General features: G+C 52.9%; 1 protein-coding gene across 3 annotated transcripts in view; it reads right to left on the bottom strand.

Annotated features, from left to right (window-relative positions):
* LOC125447390 (adhesion G protein-coupled receptor E5-like) overlaps positions 1–20,020 on the bottom strand; it is a 71,466-nt gene that overhangs the window by 2,940 nt on the left and 48,506 nt on the right. For all 3 annotated transcript variants that reach the window (XM_059640044.1, XM_059640046.1, XM_059640045.1), the window contains 4 exons: positions 19,484–19,550; positions 8,094–8,185; positions 1,887–2,055; positions 1,029–1,133 (listed from right to left, as the gene is read on the bottom strand). In XM_059640044.1, the coding sequence (XP_059496027.1) occupies positions 1,029–1,133; positions 1,887–2,055; positions 8,094–8,185; positions 19,484–19,550 (433 nt within the window). The remainder of the gene's footprint in view (positions 1–1,028; positions 1,134–1,886; positions 2,056–8,093; positions 8,186–19,483; positions 19,551–20,020) is intronic.

Below are 20,020 nucleotides of genomic sequence, written 5' to 3'. Positions count from 1 at the left end.
CAATCACACTCACACACACACACACACACACACACAATCACACCACACACATACTCACGCTCACTCACACACACGCACTTGCTCACATACATACACACACACACATACACGCACACACACACACTCGCACACTCACACATTCACACTCACACTCGCACACTCACACACTCGCACACGCACACTCACACATGCAAACACTCTCTCACACACATATAATGCTGCATACACACACGCATACAAAGACAGCCTCCCTTATACACACAGAGACAGACAGTTGCAGACACAAAACCACATACACACAGAGAATGCATTCAGCCACACACATGGAGACAGGCAGATGCTCACAGACATACTAACAGGTGCACACAGTTAAACAAACACAGGCACAAATACACCTTCCCAGGCACACAGGCAGGCATGCACACACTCAAAGCACAGGCACTGGGATGGTCGTTGTTGGAGGTCAGTCACCTCAATTTCAGTACCCCACTGCAGCACCTAATGCACATCAAAACTAGAAAGCAGGAACAGAGTAGTCCATTCGGCCCTTCAAATCTGCTCTGCCATACCTCGAACTGCTCCTGCTTGCTCCCCATACTATTTGATCCCTTTAGCCCAAACAAATATACCCAACTCCTTTTTGAAAACTTTCAAAATGTTTTGGCCTCAGCTGTGGCAGAGAATTCCACAGGCTCCTGCACTCTCCGAGTGAAGACACTTGTCCTCAGCTCAGTCTGAAATGACCAAGCCTGTTTGGACTGGTGTGCTTCGTGATAGCAGCTCACTATGACCCCCTCAAGGACTAGGGGAAACGGGCATGTAATATCTCCTTGCTCGTAGTTCCTGTGAGTGCATTAGCCAGATGATACGGGGCACATTTTAAAAAACTTGCTGAAGATTTAGAAAAGAAGCAAACCCTCTCCAACGTGTGGGACAGACGGGATGGACATTTCCAGGAACACTGTCACCCACTAACACCTTGGAAATAAACGTGATTGAGTGTAATAAGTAAACTGCTCGACTCCTACCTGGCTGAAGTTGTTGGGGTGTGAGGATACCGAGAACGCCGCATACTTTGAGATCTTCAGCTCAGTGAAGAACATTGAAATCCATTTGCGATACTCATCTCGCACCTTTCAGACACAACAGGGAAGAGGCAGAATAAATAAGCAGTTCAACTTGTTAGAAGCAGCAATACACATTAACACCTCTCTGTCTATCACATACATACACACACACACACACACACACACACACAGTGCACGCACACACACACGTATGCACATGTACATGCATACACACACACATATGCACATGTACCCGCACATACACACGCACACTCACGCACACACATACATACTCACACACACACACACATATGCACATGTACATACACACACACATGTAAGCACATGTACATGCACTCACGTAAAAACATGTTCATGCACACACATATGCACATGTACATACACACACACACACACGTATGCACATGTACATGCACACACATACATGTATGCACATGTACATGCACACACATACATGTATGCACATGTACATGCACACACACATGCACACACGTATGCACATGTACACACACATGTGCACATGTACATGCACGCACAGATGCACATGCACATACACACACACACACGTATGCACATGTGCATAAACACACAGACATATGCACATGCACACACACACACACATACACATGTACATGCACACGCACACACACATATGCACATGTACACGCACGCACACACATGTATACACATGTACATGCGCACACACACACACACACACATGCACACACACACACACATATGCACATGTATATGCACACACACATGCATAATGTTTGACTGCATATCAATGACCGTTACCTGTTTGCTGTTGACACAGTGCAGGAGGAAGATGAATGTTCCCTGGAAACTGTTGGCAATGGTGAAGATGTAAGCCAGCGCTGCAGTCCGTGCCTGGAAATGGAATACTCCAATTATCCAGGTACAGCCCAGCAGGACCAGTTGAGCAATTGCTGTGATGATGAACATTCTGAATAAGCCGGGGAGAGAGAGAGAGAGAGGGAAGTCAATGATGCAAGCACAAGCATGAGAATCTGCACCAATGGTGTTGACCAAATTATGTGAGATGAGCAGGTTTCAGGGGAAGGAAATAAAACTGCAGAAAAAAAAACAAAGGTGCCGAATGATGGAACCTGGTGTTTGAATTGAGTACTGTGTGTGTGTGTGTGTGTGTGTGTGTGTGTGTGTGTGTGTGTGTGTGTGTGTGTGTGTGTGTGTGTGTGTGTGTGTGTGTGTGCGCGCACGTGTGTGTGGGGAGTTGAAAGGGCAGCGGATGTATTTGAGGGTTGGAGGGGGTGGATGGGGTACAGTGCGTTTGAGGGTGGGACAGTGGATGGGGGCACATTGAGTGTGAGTTTGGGGGTTGGATGCAGGCACAGGGGCTATGTGTAAGGGTCGGGGTGTGGATGGGGTACAGTGTGAGGGTGGGGCTGGCTGGGGTACAGTGTGTGTGAGGGTGGGGGTGGATGGGGTACAGTGTTTGTGAGGGTGGGGGGTGGATGTCAGTACAGTGTGGGAGAGGGTGGGGGGTTGGATGGGGTACAGTGTGTGTGAGGGTGAGGGGTGGATGTCAGTACAGTGTGGGAGAGGGTGGGGGGGTGGATGGGGTACAGTGTGTGTGAGGGTGGGGCTGGCTGGTGTACAGTGTGTGTGAGGATGGGTTGTGGATGGGGTACAGTGTGTGTGAGGGTGGGGGGTGGATGTGGTAAAATGTGTGTGAGAGTGGGGGTGGTCAAAGTGGGTACAAGGGGTGAGAGGGTGGGGAGTGAATGGGGGTGCGCTGTGTGTGAGGGTGGGGCATGGGGGTACAGAATGTGTGAGGGTGGGGGTGGATGGGGCTACAGTGAGTGTGAGGGGGGGCTGGATGGGGTACAGTGTGTGTGAGGGTGGGGGAGGATGGGGTACAGAGTGTGAGAGAGAGGTGTGCGGTTAGGATGGGGTTACAGTGTGTGTGAGGGTGCGGGGTGTATGGGGTACAGGGCTGTGAGGGTGGGGGGGAATGGGGTACAGTGTGTGAGAGAGTGGGGTGGTGGATGGGGGACAGTGTGTGTGAGAGTGGAGGGTGGATGGGGTACAGTGTGTGTGAGGGTGGGGGCGTGAATGGGGCACAGTGTGTTTGAGGGTCGGGTGGTGGATAGGGTACAGTGTGTGAGAGGGTGGAGGGTTGAAGGGGTACAGTGTGTGTGAGTGTGGGGTTTGGATGGGGTACATTGTGAGTGAGAGTGGGTGTTGGATGGGGTTACAGGGGGGTGAGGGCGGAGGGTGAATGGGGCACAGTTTGAGTGAGGGTGGGGGTGGATGGGGTACAGGTGGTGTGAGGGTGGGGGCGTGAATGGGGGACAGTGTGTTTGAGGGTCGAGTGGTGGATGGGGTACAGTGTGTGAGGTGGGGGGTGGATGGGGTACAGTGTGTGAGAGGATGGGGGGGTGGCTGTGGTACAAGGGGTGTGAGGGTGGGAATGGATGTGGTACGGGGGTGTGAGGGTGGGGTGTGGCTGTGGTACAAGGAGTGTGAGGGTGGGCATGGATGGGGTACAGTGTGTGAGAGGGTGGGCGTGGATGGGGTACAGTCTGTGAGAGGGTGGGTGTGGATGGGTTACAGTGTTGAGAGGGTGGGGGTTGGATGGGGTATAGTGAGTGTGAGGGTGGGGGGTGGTTGGGGTACAGGGGTGAGGGTTAGAGTTGAACGGGGTACAGTGTGTGTGAGGGTGGGGGGGTGGACGGGGCACAATGTGTGTGCGGGTGGGGGAGTGGTGGGGGTACAGTGTGTATGAGGGTGGCGGGGATGGGGTACAGTGTGTGTGAGGGTGGTGGCGTAAATGGGGCACAGTGTGTTTGAGGGTTGGGGGTGGATGGGGTACAGTGTGTGAGAAGGTGGAGGGTCGATGGGGTACAGTGTATGAGGGTGGGGGGTGGATGGGGTACAGTGTGTGTGAGTGTGGGGATTGGATGGGGTACAGTGTGTGTGAGTGTGGGGATTGGATGGGGTACAGTATGTGAGAGGGTGGGGGGCGGATGGGGTACAGTGTGTGAGAGGGTGGGGGGCGGATGGGGTACAGTGAATGTGAGGGTGGAGGGTCGAAAGGGTACAGTGTGTGAGAGGGTGGAGGGTGCATGGGGTACAGTGTGTGTGAGTGTGGGGGTTGGATGGAGTACAGTGTGGGTGAGAGTGGGGGGTTGGGTGGGGTTAGAGGGGGGTGAGGGTGGGGTGTCAATTGGGCACAGTGTGTGTGAGGGTGGAGGGTCAAAGGGGTACAGTGTGTGTGAGGGTGGAGTGTGAATGGGGTACAGTGTGTGAGAGGGTGGGGGGTGGATGGGGTACAGTGTATGAGAGGGTGGGGGTGGATGGAGAACAGTGTGTGTGAGGGTGGGGGTGAATGGTGTACAGGGGGTGTGAGGGTGGGGTGTGGCTGTGGTACAAGGGGTGTGAGGGTGGGCATGGATGGGGTACAGGGTGTGTGAGGGTGGGCGTGGATGGGGTACAGTGTGTGAGAGGGTGGGGGGTGAATGGGGCACAGTGTGTTTGAGGTTGGGACGTGAATGGGGCACAGTGTGTGAGAGGGTGGTGGGTCGAAGGGGTACAGTGTGTGAGAGGGTGGAGGGTCAATGGGGTACAGTGTATGAGGGTGGGGGGTGGATGGGGTACAGTGTGTGAAAGGGTGGGGGTTGGATGTCAGTACAGTGTATGAGAGGGTGGGGTGTGGATGGGGTACAGTGTGTGAGAGGGTGGGGGGTGGATGGGGTACAGTGTATGAGAGGGTGGGGGTGGATGGGGTACAGTGTGTGAGGGTGGGGAGTGGATGGGGTACAGTGTGTGAGAGGGTGGAAGTGGATGGGGTACAGTGTGAGAGAGGGTGGGGGTGGATGGGGTAGTGTGTGAGGATGGGGGGGTGAATGGGGTACAGTGTGTGAGAGGGTGAGGGGTGGATGGGGTACAGTGTGTGTGAGGGTGGCCATGGATGGGTACAGTGTGTGAGGGTAGGGGGTGAATGGGGTACAGTGTGTGAGGGTGGGGAGTGGATGGGGTACAGTGTTTTAGGATGGGGGGGTGAATGGGGTACAGTGTGTGCGGGTGGGGGAGTGGATAGGGTACAGTGTGTGAGAGGGTAGGGGGTGGATGGGGTACAGGTGGGTTGGATCTAATACAGTGTGAGAGAGAGTGGGGGTGGATGGGGTACAGTGTGTGAGGGTGGGGTGTGGATGGGGTACAGGGGTGTGTGGATGGGATACAGTGTGTGAGGGTGGGGGGTGGATGGGGTACAGGGGTATGTGGATGGGGTACAGTGTGTGAGGGTGGGTGGTGGATGGGGTACAGGGGTGTGTGGATGGGATACAGTGTGTGAGGGTGGGTGGTGGATGGGGTACAGGGGTGTGTGGATGGGGTACAGTGTGTGAGGGTGGGGTGTGGATGGGGTACAGTGTGTGAGGGTGGGGTGTGGATGGGGTACAGGGGTGTGTGGATGGGATACAGTGTGTGAGGGTGGGTGGTGGATGGGGTACAGGGGTGTGTGGATGGGATACAGTGTGTGAGGGTGGGTTGTGGATGGGGTACAGTGCGTGAGGTTTGGGTGGATGGGTTACAGTGTGTGAGAGGTTGGGGGGTGGATGGGGTACCGTGTGTGTGAGGGTGGGGTGTGGATGGGGTACAGTGCGTGAGGTGTGGGGTGAATGGGATACAGTGTGTGAGGGTGGGGGGGTGGATGGGGTACAGTGTGTGAGGGTTGGGGGATGGATGGGGTACCGTGTGTGAGAGGATGGGGGTGGATGGGTTACAGTGTGTGAGAGGGTGGGGGGTGGATGGGGTACCGTGTGTGAGAGGATGGTGGGTGGATGGGGTACAGTGCGTGAGGTGGGGGGTGGATGGGGTACAGTGTGTGAGGGGGTAGGGGTTGGATGGGGTACAGTGTGTGAGAGGGTGGGGCATGGATGGGGTACAGTGTGTGAGGGTGGGGGGTGGATGGGATACCGTGTGTGAGAGGATGGGGTACAGTGCGTGAGGTGGGGGGTGGATGGGGTACAGTGTGTGAGGTTTGGGTGGATGGGTTACAGTGTGTGAGAGCGTGGGGGGTGGATGGGGTACCGTGTGTGTGAGGGTGGGGTGTGGATGGGGTACAGTGCGTGAGGTGTGGGGTGAATGGGATACAGTGTGTGAGGGTGGGGGGGTGGATGGGGTACAGTGTGTGAGGGTTGGGGGATGGATGGGGTACCGTGTGTGAGAGGATGGGGGCTGGATGGGGTACAGTGCGTGAGGTGGGGGGTGGATGGGGTACAGTGTGTGAGAGGGTGGGGGGTGGATGGGATACAGTGTGTGAGGGTGGGTTGTGGATGGGGTACAGTGCGTGAGAGGGTGGGGGGTGGATGGGGTACCGTGTGTGAGAGGATGGGGGGTGGATGGGGTACAGTGCGTGAGGTGTGGGGTGAATGGGATACAGTGTGTGAGGGTGGGGGGGTGGATGGGGTACAGTGTGTGAGGGTGGGGGGGTGGATGGGGTACCGTGTGTGAGAGGTTGGGGGTGGATGGGATACCGTGTGTGAGAGGGTGGTGTGGATGGGGTACAGTGTGTGAGGGTGGGGGTGGATGGGGTACGGGGTGGTTGATGGGGTATGGGGGGGTGATGGGGTATGGGGGGGTGGATGGGGTATGGGGGGGTGGATGGGGTACAGGGGGGGTTTGATGGGGTACGGTGGGGGTTGATGGGGTATGGGGGGGTGGATGGGGTATGGGGGTGGATGGGGTATGGGGGGGTTGATGGGGTATGGGGGGTTGATGGGGTACGGGGGGGGTTTGATGGGGTATGGGGGGGTTTGATGGGGTATGGGGGGGTTTGATGGGGTAAAATCTGTAACAATTTGGTCTAAAGGATTTGGATGGTACATGAAGAGATTTTCTGAGTAGTTTGTCAAATATTTCAATTCTGGTGCTGTTTCTTGAGATAAAACCATTAAATTAAATAATGTTAGTAGATAACTAACTGACTAATTGAATAATTAAATAACTTTCCTCCCTTTAACTGTGATAAAATGGGTCATCACTGAGGTTTATCGTGTCGTGTGCTTTAGTTAGGTTTAATAGACAGATAGTCTCATCATCATTACAGGACATGTTCAGGGATACACTGTCCTGTGACCATTACAGGGGGTGTTCAGGGATACACTGTCCTGTAACCATTGCAGGGCGAGTTCAGGGACACACTGTCCTGTAACCATTACAGGGGGAGTTCAGGGATACACTGTCCTGTGGCGATGGGAACGATTGCAGACGCTGGAAGCGAGCGTCTGTAAGTGTGGAGCTGGAAAAGCACAGCAGGTCAGACAGCACCTGAGGAGCAGGGAAGTCAATGTTTTGCGCCTAATGAAGGCTTTCAAAGTGAATCATTGACTTCCCTGCTCCTCAGATCCTGTCTGACTTGCTGTGCTTTTCCAGCTCCACATTGATTGACCCGTTAACACTGTGCTGTAATCATTAAAGGGGCTTTGAGGGATATACTCTCCCGTAATCATTAAAGGGTGATAGGTAATACTCCCATTGTCAGATTTAGGACTTATTCAAAGCAATGGTTTGATGTTGACAATTGTCTCTTTGTAGACCAATTGGTGAAAGTGTTGAGTTATCCCGCACAATATCCTGTAAGGATGCAAGAAACATCTGGGCACACCAACACTCCAATAACTGGGTGCCTCTGCACTGAGGGTGGGCTGGATTACTCTCCCTTATGTCTCGTACATCAGATTGACTTTGCTCTGTACAGGAGCCATTCCCTGCACAGTCTCACATCCTATTATCCAGTTCAAACTTCAGCTAAATTCCCAGTGTTTGACACACATGGACCTTGAACTTGAGTCTCCTGGCTCAGTGGCAGACACACTACCATCACAGCACAAGGGCTCCCACATCACACTGGAGTTCACCCCAATTAGACACGATGTCGTGGCAATCAAAGTGGCTCAGCGTAAATATCGAGGCGCTGGGTTCAGGAAACAGTGTTGCACTGCAGTGTGAACCCTGTACCTGAGTCGTTGTAAGCTCGATAGGTCTGGATTCACGGTGTGAAATTTCAGGGCCAGCTTCCATATCGTCAGAATGAGGAAAACAAAATTGGCCTGAAAAATGGGGAAAAGTTAATGTTAGAACTGTCTTCGACTTATCCAAGTACAGAAGTGTGTGTGTGTGTGTGTGTTTACGTGTGAGCGTGTGTGCGCGTGTGTGTATGTGCATGTGTGAAACTCCTCTCTGAGCTGTCTGATTGTAGTTTAAGTGTCTTTTCAATAACGTAAGAGCCGAATCTGATCAGAGATTTATACACTCTTTCAAAAACTCAGCACATCTGAGAACATTTCATTGCCAGTGAAGTACTTTGAAAACATTCTCAGTTACAATGTAGTGGAGACAACAACTAATTGGACATGACAATGGAGATGAAGGAAATGGAGTTATAGCGTCATACAGCATGGAAACAGATCCTTTGGCCCAACTAGTCCTTGTCGACTGTAATCCCAAAGTAAACTAGTCCCACCTGCCTGCTCCTGGCCCATATCCCTCCAAAACTTTCCTATTCATGTACTTATCCAAATGTCATTTAATCGCATCCACCATTTCCTCTGGAATTCCACACATGAACCACTCTCTGTGTAAAACGGTTGACCCACACACACGCCTCTCACCTTAAAAATATTCCCCCTAACATTGAACTCCCCACATCCTAGAGAAAGGACCCCTGCCACTCACCCTATCCATGCCCCCCATGATTTTATAAACCTTCATAAGGTCAATGCTCAACCTCCTACGCTCCAGTGAAAAGTGTCCCAGCCTGTCCAGCCTCTCCTTTTCCACCCAAACCCTCCATTCCCGGCAAGATCCTGGGTAAATCTTTTCTGAACCGTCTCCAATGTTTTACATCTCCCTGAGATGAAGGGTGGTGAGGGGGTGGGGGGGTCGGAGAGGTTTTGATCTGATGTCTCACGGAGGAGACAGCATGTCTGACAGTATGGTACTACCTCGGCACTGCATACTGAGTATGTTTGCTGTGATTGGCACAGTAAGTTGCAAGCGAACATTGTTAAGAAGCTGTTTAACAGATGGAAAGCAGAGAGTGTGACATCTCAACAACTCCACCAGGCTCCATGACAGGTAAGGGACTGGGCACCATATCTAAGGACACATCTGCTGTCCCAGGGTGCTTTCTCTTAGTGATGCCAATGCTGCAGTACCAGCCTGCTGCCACAAGAGATCCCCAATGAGCTCCTGCTCCTGGCCCACAAGCTTCCCCCTCTGGAGGTTGAAAGAGCTACGCTTTGTGTGGGGTCTGTGTGTGTGTGTCTGTCTGTGTGTATGTGTGTGCGTATATGTGTTTGTGTGTGTGTATGTATGTGTGTGAGTGAGTGTATGTGCATGAATGTGTGTGAGTATGCATGTGTGCGTATGTGTGTGTGTGTGTGTGTGGTGTGTGTCTGTGTGTGTGTGTATGTGTGTGTGTGTGTGTGGTGTGTGTATGTGTGTGTGTTTGTGAGTGTGTGAATGTGAGAGTGTGTGTATGAGTGTGTGTGTTTGTGAGTGTGTGAGATAGAGAGAACGAGTGAGTGTATCTCTGTGTGAGTTTGTGTGGAGTGGGGTGTGGTGGGGAGAGAGGGAAAGTGGACACATCTGGAAGGAAACTAAGAAAAATTCCTTCTTGCAAAGTGTGGAATTCTCCGCTGCACACAGCAAAACGAAGCCCAATTAATTCATCATTTTGTGAGTCTGAAGGTTTCTGACTGGACCCTTGTTATAACATAGAATATAGAACATAGAACATTGCAGCACAGTACAGGCCCTTTGGCCCTCGCTGTTGTGCCGACCTGTCATACCGACCTCAAGCCCAACTAACCTACACTATTCCATGTACGTCCATATGCTTGTCCAATGATGATTTAAATGTACCTAAAGTTGGCGAATCTACTACCGTTGCAAGCAAAGCTTTCCATTCCCTTATTACTCTCTGAGTAAAGAAACTACCTCTGACATCTGTCCTATATCTTTCACCCTTCAATTTAAAGCTATGCCCCCTCGTGCTCGCCGTCACCATCCTAGGAAAAAGGCTCTCCCTATCCACCCTATCTAACCCTCTGATTATTTTATATGTTTCAATTAGTCACCTCTCAACCTTCTTCTCTGTAATGAAAACAGCCTCAAGTCCCTCAGCCTTTCCTCGTAAGACATTCCCTCCATACCAGGCAACATCCTAGTAAATCTCCTCTGCACCCTTTCCAAAGCTTCCACATCCTTCTTATAATGCGGTGACCAGAACTATACACAATACTCCAAGTGCGGCCGCACCAGAGTTTTGTACAGCTTCACCATAACCTCTTGGTTCCAGAACTCGATCCCTCTATTAACAAAAGCTAAAACTCTGTATGCCTTCTTAACAGCCCTGTCAACCTGGGTGGCAACTTTCAAGGATCTGTGTACATGGACACCGAGATCTCTCTGCTCATCTACACTACTAAGAATCTTACCATTAGCCCTGTACTTTGCCTTCCAGTTACTCCTACCAAAGTGCATCACCTCAGACTTGTCTGCATTAAACTCCATTTGCCACCTCTCAGCCCAGCTCTGCAGCTTATCTATGTCTCTCTGCAACCTACAGCATCCTTCAACACTATCCACAACTCCTCCGATCTTAGTGTCGTCTGCAAATTTACTAACCCATCCTTCTACGCCCTCATCCAGGTCATTTATAAAAATGACAAACAGCAGTGGACCCAATATTAATCCATTCATGGGATGTGAGGCATTGGTGAGCATTCAGTGGTTAGCCCCAATTTCCCAGGAGACAGATCGGTAAGGACAGCTGCCCACAGGACAGTAATGAGCCAGATTATTTCTGTCCTCCTCACCGTATTTAAGTTCCATCATTGCCCTGCTGGGTAATGAACCCACTCCCTCAGAACCTGAGCCTGCAGCTCTGGGTTCACTAGTCCACTGACATTACCACCCCCCACAGTATGTGGAGCTAAGGCATTGCGTGGATTTGGGTGCTCATGAGGTACCATGTCACCGAGCGATAGGACTGACAGGAAAGTGATTTAATGGTGCCCTCTCATTCCCAGCGATCCTGTGGTATGACACCGAACAGCCTTGCACCTTACCACAGGGGAATGCGTCGGAGGGAGACCCCCGAATGTTTCAAGGAGCAAGGATGACCCAGAGTCTGTGGGAAACGGCAACATTTCAGCGGTGGGTAAACTCTGTGGAGGTACCTCAGAACGGGGCATGCGGTCATTTTCAGCTTGGAAAGTGATTTCTCCTTTGAGCATAGGTTTAAAGATTACACTAAGGTACCTAAGGGAGTGAGGTGTGTTATTGCTCTTTGTGTAATCTCCAAGTCAAAATGTTCTGCAATGCAAATTTTTTTTGGATTAATTGCAATGAGGAAAGTACACTTTGAGACAAAGCGGGAGTGGTGTAGGTGACTGGTTTATCACCACACTGCTGACCAATGTGATCCCAGAGGCTCAAAGACACGTGTCTGAGGCTGGTGCTTTCTAGTCTTGCACACCTCTGCTGACTGCATCCTTGCTGCACCAACCCTGAGCAATCCAGTTCCGTCCTTAGTCAAACCTCCCCACTACCGAAGCCTACGCCTCGGTTTTTCTTACCTGAATTGCTCTCCCTGACTGGGCCCTACCTCGTGGTCATTTTTTAAAAAAAAATCCATTCATGGGATGAGGGTGTCGCTGGCCAGGCAACATTTATTGCCCATCCCTAATTGCTCCCCCAAGAGGGCAGTTGAGAGCCAACCACATTGCTGTGGGTCTGGAGTCACATGTAGGCCAGGTAAGGATGGCAGATTCCTTGGACATTAGTGAATCAATTGGGTCTTTCCCCCAGCAATTGACAATGGATTCACAGTCATCATTAGATTCTTAGTTCTATTTATTGAGTTCAAATTCCCACCAGCTGCTGTGGTAGGATTTGAATCCGGGACCCCAGAATATTATCTGGGTCTTCTGGACTAATAGTCTAGTGACAACACCACTAGGCCATTGCCTCCCCTCAAGCAAAGTTAATGCACGGCAATGTCCCTTTCGTGCATGGTGACCAACATTGACCCTTTGTCCTCCTAATGCTGCAAATTTTGAACTTCTTGCCCTTGTTTCCAAAGCCCTTCCCATCTCCTGCATCCCCCATATTCCTCCAATTCCAGTTTCTCGTGCACATTCCTTTGACTCACGCCTGAGGGTCATGCCTCAGTCACTCTAGACTGAGGTCTGGCCAACCCTTCCTGAATTCAGCAGGCTTGTTCACAGTAACATTTGGCCCACTGAGTCTGCACCGACCCTCCGAAGAGCATCCCATCCACCCAATCCCTGTGACCCCACGTGGCTCCATGGCTAACCCACCTAGCCTACACATCTCTGGACACTAGAAATGGCCAAGTCATTTAACCCGAACACCTTTGAACTGTGGGAGGAAACAGGAGAGAACCCGTGCAGACACGGGGAGAATGTGCAAAGTCCACACCCGAGGGTGGAATCGAACCGGGGTCCCTGGTGCTGTGAGGCAGCAGTGTTAACATTTTCCCCAGGTCCATCAGGTTTACTCTTAGATATCACTAACCCAAGACAGTTCTACAGTAGTATATACCGAATGGTCTGAGGAAGGGCCACTGGAGCGAAAACGTTAACTCTGATTTCTCTCCACAGATGTTGCCAGACCTGCAGAGCTTTTCCAGTAATTTCTGTTTCTGTTTCTGATTTACAGCATCCGCAGTTCTTTCGGTTTTTATTTAGGATACAGCAAATGTTGTTTATTAAAGCAACAAACGCTTCAAATAAAAAAATACACTTTAAAATCTTACCCAGACAATGCTTGCAATCACAATCCCCTTTTATTTATTAACTCATTGGATGTGGGTATCGCAGGCTGGGCCCAGCGTTTATTGCCCGTTCCTAATTGCCCCTTGAGAAGCTGGGGATGAGCCGCCTCCTCGAGCCGTTGCAGTATGTGCTATGCAGTGGGCCTGTCTAGGGGTCAGCTGTGCCCCATCCTCCGAGCATTGATCAGAGGACTCCTGATCCTGAGCTAGCCAACTGTGCCCAGGGACTAGCTCCCTTTCTACCCATTTCCAATACAAAGAAGCTGTGCATTCAATCCATGACGCTGCCCAGCCTTCAGCAGGTGATCAGTTTAACCAATGGTTGACCTCGCAAACCTGTCATCTACCAGAACATTCAGACCCTTCAGAACCACCTCTACACCCAGAACATTCAGACCCTTCAGAACCACCTCTACACCCAGAACATTCAGACCCTTCAGAACCACCTCTACACCCAGAACATTCAGACCCTTCAGAACCACCTCTACACCCAGAACATTCAGGCCCTTCAGAACCACCTCTACACCCAGAACATTCAGACCCTTCAGAACCACCTCTACACCCAGAACATTCAGACCCTTCAGAACCACCTCTACACCCAGAACATTCAGGCCCTTCAGAACCACCTCTACACCCAGAACATTCAGACCCTTCAGAACCACCTCTACACCCAGAACATTCAGACCCTTCAGAACCACCTCTACACCCAGAACATTCAGGCCCTTCAGAACCACCTCTACACCCAGAACATTCAGACCCTTCAGAACCACCTCTACACCCAGAACATTCAGGCCCTTCAGAACCACCTCTACACCCAGAACATTCAGACCCTTCAGAACCACCTCTACACCCAGAACATTCAGACCCTTCAGAACCACCTCTACACCCAGAACATTCAGACCCTTCAGAACCACCTCTACACCCAGAACATTCAGACCCTTCAGAACCACCTCTACACCCAGAACATTCAGGCCCTTCAGAACCACCTCTACACCCAGAACATTCAGACCCTTCAGAACCACCTCTACACCCAGAACATTCAGGCCCTTCAGAACCACCTCTACACCCAGAACATTCAGACCCTTCAGAACCACCTCTACACCCAGAACATTCAGACCCTTCAGAAGCGGTTCTCCCTGCGAGTCCTGAAACAGACACTCGCAGCCATGCGCCGGCACCTCCACACACTGCAATCCAGCCTGCCCCAGCTCAGAGCCTCCCTCTCCCAGACCTGCACAGGACCCCTGCTGTTTTTCATCCTCCGCAGGATCCACAGACTGAACACCCAGTTCCACTCAGCTTTACTGGACACCAAAAATCGTAAGTACAACCAACTCACGGGCCCCTGCCACCCACAAGAGGATTCCTGCGCCTCCCAAATCCCGACTCTGTCCCTGCCCCTCCCCCACCATGCACCCGCCGCCATTGACCATGAGGACACGGCCGGAGACCCCACCGATGACGTCACATCCGCCTCCAACGGCCACAGAACTTCCGGAACCGCTGCTGCAGTCACCACCTCCACGTCCAGGTACTGCAGCCCACACACCACCCTCACCCCCGCTGCTGCCGCCCACCCCGATCCTCCCACCGCTGACGGAACCCCGCCCACGGTCGACGCCGACGGAACCCCGCCCACGGCTGACGGAACCCCGCCCACGGTCGACGCCGACGGAACCCCGCCCACGGCCGACGGAAACCCGCCCACGGCCGACGGAACCCCGCCCACGGCCGACGGAACCCCGCCCACGGCCGACGGAACCCCGCCCACGGCCGACGACCTCATCGCTCCGCCCACAACCTCCACAGCCACAGAGGAGACAGCCACACTGAGCCCTGCCGAATCTTCACCATCCCCCCAGACCTCCCACTGACTGAGGACGAACGGTCAGTCCTTAGCAAGGGGCTCACCTTTGTCCCCCTACAACCACACATCAACGAATACCAGTCACGGTCGGACACAGAGCAGTTTTTCCGCCGTCTTCGCCTCCATGCCTACTTCTTCAACCGGGAACCCAACCCTCCTTCCACTGACCCCTTCACCCGCTTCCAACACAAGTCCTCCTCCTGGACACCACCCCCAGGCCTCCTACCCTCCCTCGACCTCTTCATCTCCAACTGCCGCCGAGACATCAACCGCCTCAACCTCTCCACCCCTCTCACCCACTCCAACCTCTCCCCCGCAGAACGGGCAGCCCACCGCTCCCTCCGCTCCAACCCCAACCTCACCATCAAACCCGCAGACAAGGGTGGCGCAGTGGTAGTATGGCGCACTGACCTCTACATCGCCGAGGCCAGACGCCAACTCTCCGACACCACCTCCTACCGCCTCCTCGATCATGACCCCACCCCCGAGCACCAAACCATCATCTCCAACACCATTCACGACCTCATCACCTCAGGGGACCTCCCACCCACAGCCTCCAACCTCATTGTTCCCCAACCCCGCACGGCCCGTTTCTATCTCCTTCCCAAAATCCACAAACCTGCCTGCCCTGGTCGACCCATCGTCTCAGCCTGCTCCTGCCCCACCGAACTCATCTCCACCTATCTGGACTCCATTTTCTCCCCTTTGGTCCAGGAACTCCCCACCTATGTCCGTGACACCACCCACGCCCTCCACCTCCTCCAGGACTTCCAATTCCCTGGCCCCCAACACCTCATATTCACCATGGACGTCCAGTCCCTGTACACCTGCATTCCGCATGGAGATGGCCTCAAGGCCCTCCGCTTCTTCCTGTCCCGCAGGCCCGACCAGGCCCCCTCCACCGACACTCTCATCCGCCTAGCTGAACTCGTCCTCACACTCAACAACTTCTCTTTTGACTCCTCCCACTTCCTACAGACTAAGGGGGTGGCCATGGGCACCCGCATGGGCCCCAGCTATGCCTGCCTCTTTGTAGGTTACATGGAACAGTCCCTCTTCCGCACCTACACAGGCCCCAAACCCCACCTCTTCCTCCGGTACATTGATGACTGTATCGGCGCTGCCTCTTGCTCCCCAGAGGAGCTCGAACAGTTCATCCACTTCACCAACACCTTCCACCCCAACCTTCAGTTCACCTGGGCCATCTCCAGCACATCCCTCACCTTCCTGGACCTCTCAGTCTCCATCTCAGGCAACCAGCTTGTAACTGATGTCCATTTCAAGCCCACCGACTCCCACAGCTACCTAGAATACACCTCCTCCCACCCACCCTCCTGCAAAAATTCCATCCCCTATTCCCAATTCCTCCGCCTCCGCCGCATCTGCTCCCACGATAAGACATTCCACTCCCGCACATCCCAGATGTCCAAGTTCTTTAAGGACCGCAACTTTCCCCCCACGGTGATTGAGAACGCCCTTGACCGCGTCTCCCGCATTTCCCGCGACACATCCCTCACACCCCGCCCCCGCCACAACCGCCCCAAGAGGATCCCCCTCGTTCTCACACACCACCCTACCAACCTCCGGATACAACGCATTATCCTCCGACACTTCCGCCATTTACAATCCGACCCCACCACCCAAGACATTTTTCCATCCCCTCCCCTGTCTGCTTTCCGGAGGGACCACTCTCTCCGTGACTCCCTTGTTCGCTCCACACTGCCGTCCAACCCCACCACACCCGGCACCTTCCCCTGCAACCGCAGGAAATGCTACACTTGTCCCCACACCTCCTCCCTCACCCCCATCCCAGGCCCCAAGATGACATTCCACATTAAGCAGAGATTCACCTGCACATCTGCCAATGTGGTATACTGCATCCACTGTACCCGGTGCGGCTTCCTCTACATTGGGGAAACCAAGCGGAGGCTTGGGGACCGCTTTGCAGAACACCTCCGCTCAGTTCGCAACAAACAACTGCACCTCCCAGTCGCAAACCATTTCCACTCCCCCTCCCATTCTCTTGATGACATGTCCATCATGGGCCTCCTGCACTGCCACAATGATGCCACCCGAAGGTTGCAGGAACAGCAACTCATATTCCGCCTGGGAACCCTGCAGCCACATGGTATCAATGTGGACTTCACCAGTTTCAAAATCTCCCCTTCCCCTACTGCATCCCTAAACCAGCCCAGTGCATCCCCTCCCCCCACTGCACCACACAACCAGCCCAGCTCTTCCCCCCCACCCACTGCATCCCAAAACCAGTCCAACCTGTCTCTGCCTCCCTAACCGGTTCTTCCTCTCACCCATCCCTTCCTCCCACCCCAAGCCGCACCACTAGCTACCTACTAACCTCAACCCACCTCCTTGACCTGTCCGTCTTCCCTGGACTGACCTATCCCCTCCCTACCTCCCCACCTACACCCTCTCCACCTATCTTCTTTACTCTCCATCTTCGGTCCGCCTCCCCCTCTCTCCCTATTTATTCCAGTTCCCTCCCCCCATCCCCCTCTCTGATGAAGGGTCTAGGCCCGAAACGTCAGCTTTTGTGCTCCTGAGATGCTGCTTGGCCTGCTGTGTTCATCCAGCCTCACATTTTATTATCTACCAGTTCTGATCAATTAAGCCATAAACATGACATGTCCCTGGAAAGAAGCATGTCTTGGGAAATTTGGCCTCAGCTTTAGTTTGCTGACTAATTTCATGTCATCGAATCAATATTTACAATTCTACAACAAACACAAATTCACCTGATAAACAGTCCACATCATCACATCTGATTCGCTGTAAACAAGGGTTAAAATTGTATCAGAGGTAGTAAGAACTGCAGATGCTGGAGAATCTGAGATAACAAGGTGTGGAGCTGGATGAACACAGCAGGCCAAGCAGCATCAGAGGAGCAGGAAGGCTGACGTTTCGGGTGTGGACCCTTCTTCAGCAAATGTTTTTCTGTTTAGTTTTTCTGATGAAGGGTCTAGGCCTGAAATGTCAGCTTTTGTGCTCTGAAGATGCTGCTTGGCCTGCTGTGTTCACCCAGCTCCACACTGTGTTAGCTCGCTGTAAACAAGGCTCCAGCTTCCCTGCGATTACTGTGATGGGTTCAGTCGGTTGGGATTGAGTTTGATGTAAACACAACACACATTCCACCAGCAAAGCACATGAAAAACCAGCAAACATCCTAATCGCCAGGGCACCAAGGGCTACAGGGAGAGGGCAGGAGAACCCAGTCAGCCATGAGCTGGGGCAGACTCCATGGGCCGAGTGGCTTAATTCTGCCCCGGTATCTTAAGGTCCGATGGCCAGACTTCATACATGATTCCTTCTCATTCGAATTTATTTCCATTTAACGTCACTCCGGCAAGTTCTGATATCTGCACTCCATTTGCTTCTGCCTTCACTTATCACCTTCCCCATCACCCTCCTCAAAAAACCCTGCCCCGGTCATGGATGTCCGTTCAGGTCACCTTCGGTTAACAGTGTCGCTGGGTTTTGGAAGGATTATCTCATGGTGTTCCGGCAATTCCCCGTGGAGCACCTTGCTGTGCTTCGAAAGGCACTACGTAAATGCAGTGGTTTGTTGCCGCATATTCACTGGCAACCCGGGATGCCCAGAGTTACGCCTCTGTTCGATGTTGGGCCCAGCTCGGCTCGTTCATGGCACCGACAGAGAGGGCACAGGAAGATCCCACAGAGTCACTGACTGGACAGAGAGATCCCACAGAGTCAATGACTGGAGACAGAGGGCACAGGGAGATCCCACAGAGTCAATGACTGGAGACAGAGGGCACAGGGATATCCCGCAGAGTCGTTGACCGGAGAGAGAGGGCACAGGGAGATCCCACAGAGTCACCGACCGGAGACAGAGGGCACAGGGAGATCCTGCAGAGTCATTGAGCAGAGAGAGAGGGCACAGGAACATCCCGTAGAGTCACCGACTGGAGAGACAGGGCACAGGAAGATCCCATAGAGTCACTGACTGGACAGAGAGGGCACAGGGACATCCCACAGAGTCACCAACTGGACAGAGAGGGCACAGGGAGATCCCACAGAGTCACCGACTGGACAGAGAGGGCACAGGGAGATCCCACAGAGTCACCGACTAGACAGAGAGGGCACAGGGAGATCCCACAGAGTCACCGACTGGACAGAGAGGGTACAGGGAGATCCCACAGAGTCACCGACTGGACAGAGAGGGCACAGGGAGATCCCACAGAGTCACCAACTGGACAGAGAGGGCACAGGGAGATTCCGCAGGGTCATTGACCAGAGAGAGAGGGCACAGGGAGATCCCGCAGAGTCATTGACCGGAGAGATAGGGCACAGGGAGATCCCACAGAGTCACCAATTGGACAGAGAGGGCACAGGGAGATCCCACACGGTCATCGACCGGAGAGAGAGGGCACAGGGAGATCCCACAGAGTCACTGACTGGAGACAGAGGGCACAGGGAGATCCTGCAGAGTCATTGACCGGAGACAGAGGGCACAGGGAGATCCCCCACATTCACCGACCGGAGACAGAGGGCACAGGGAGATCCTGCAGAGTCATTGACTGGAGACAGAGGGCACAGGGAGATCCTGCAGAGTCATTGACCAGAGAGAGAGGGCACAGGAAGATCCTGTAGCGTCACTGACCAGTGAGACAGGGCACAGAGAGATCCCGCAGAGTCACTCACCAGACAGATCACACACAGGGGACCCACAAAGCTCCATCGAAAACCTTTTTCCATCGACAGCCAACAACTGCAAGGGGTGGTTGAGAAAAATGTGTGTTAATTCAGGGAATGGGCCGCAAATCCCAGATGATCCCTACTTCTCAGCTCTACCCCCACCCCGTCTGAAGCACACTGCTTTCTTCCCAAACTAACCCAGACCCGGAGGATCATTTTTAAAAGAAATCTGCAATAGGTCTTACTCTGCCCTGAGGCCTACAACTTGATGTGAACAAAATATGTCTCTCTTTGTGACTGACAACTTTTCCCCTTCCCTCCCTAACCTTCACATCCCTGAACACTATGGGTAATATATCATGGCCAATCCTCCCTAACCTTCACATCCCTGGCCACAATGGGCCATTTAGCATGGCCAATCCTCCCTAACCTTCACATCCCTGAGCACTATGGGTAATTTAGCATGGCCAATCCACCCTAACCTGTGGACTGTGGGAGTAAACTGGAATAACTTTGAGTTGTAGTTCTGAGATAAACTAACTT

This window comes from Stegostoma tigrinum, chromosome 35 (genome assembly GCF_030684315.1).
Source record: "Stegostoma tigrinum isolate sSteTig4 chromosome 35, sSteTig4.hap1, whole genome shotgun sequence".
NCBI classification, from domain to species: domain Eukaryota; kingdom Metazoa; phylum Chordata; class Chondrichthyes; order Orectolobiformes; family Stegostomatidae; genus Stegostoma; species Stegostoma tigrinum.
The sequence above is the reverse complement of the archived record's forward strand: the minus strand, read 5'-3'. Positions and strand labels throughout refer to the sequence as shown.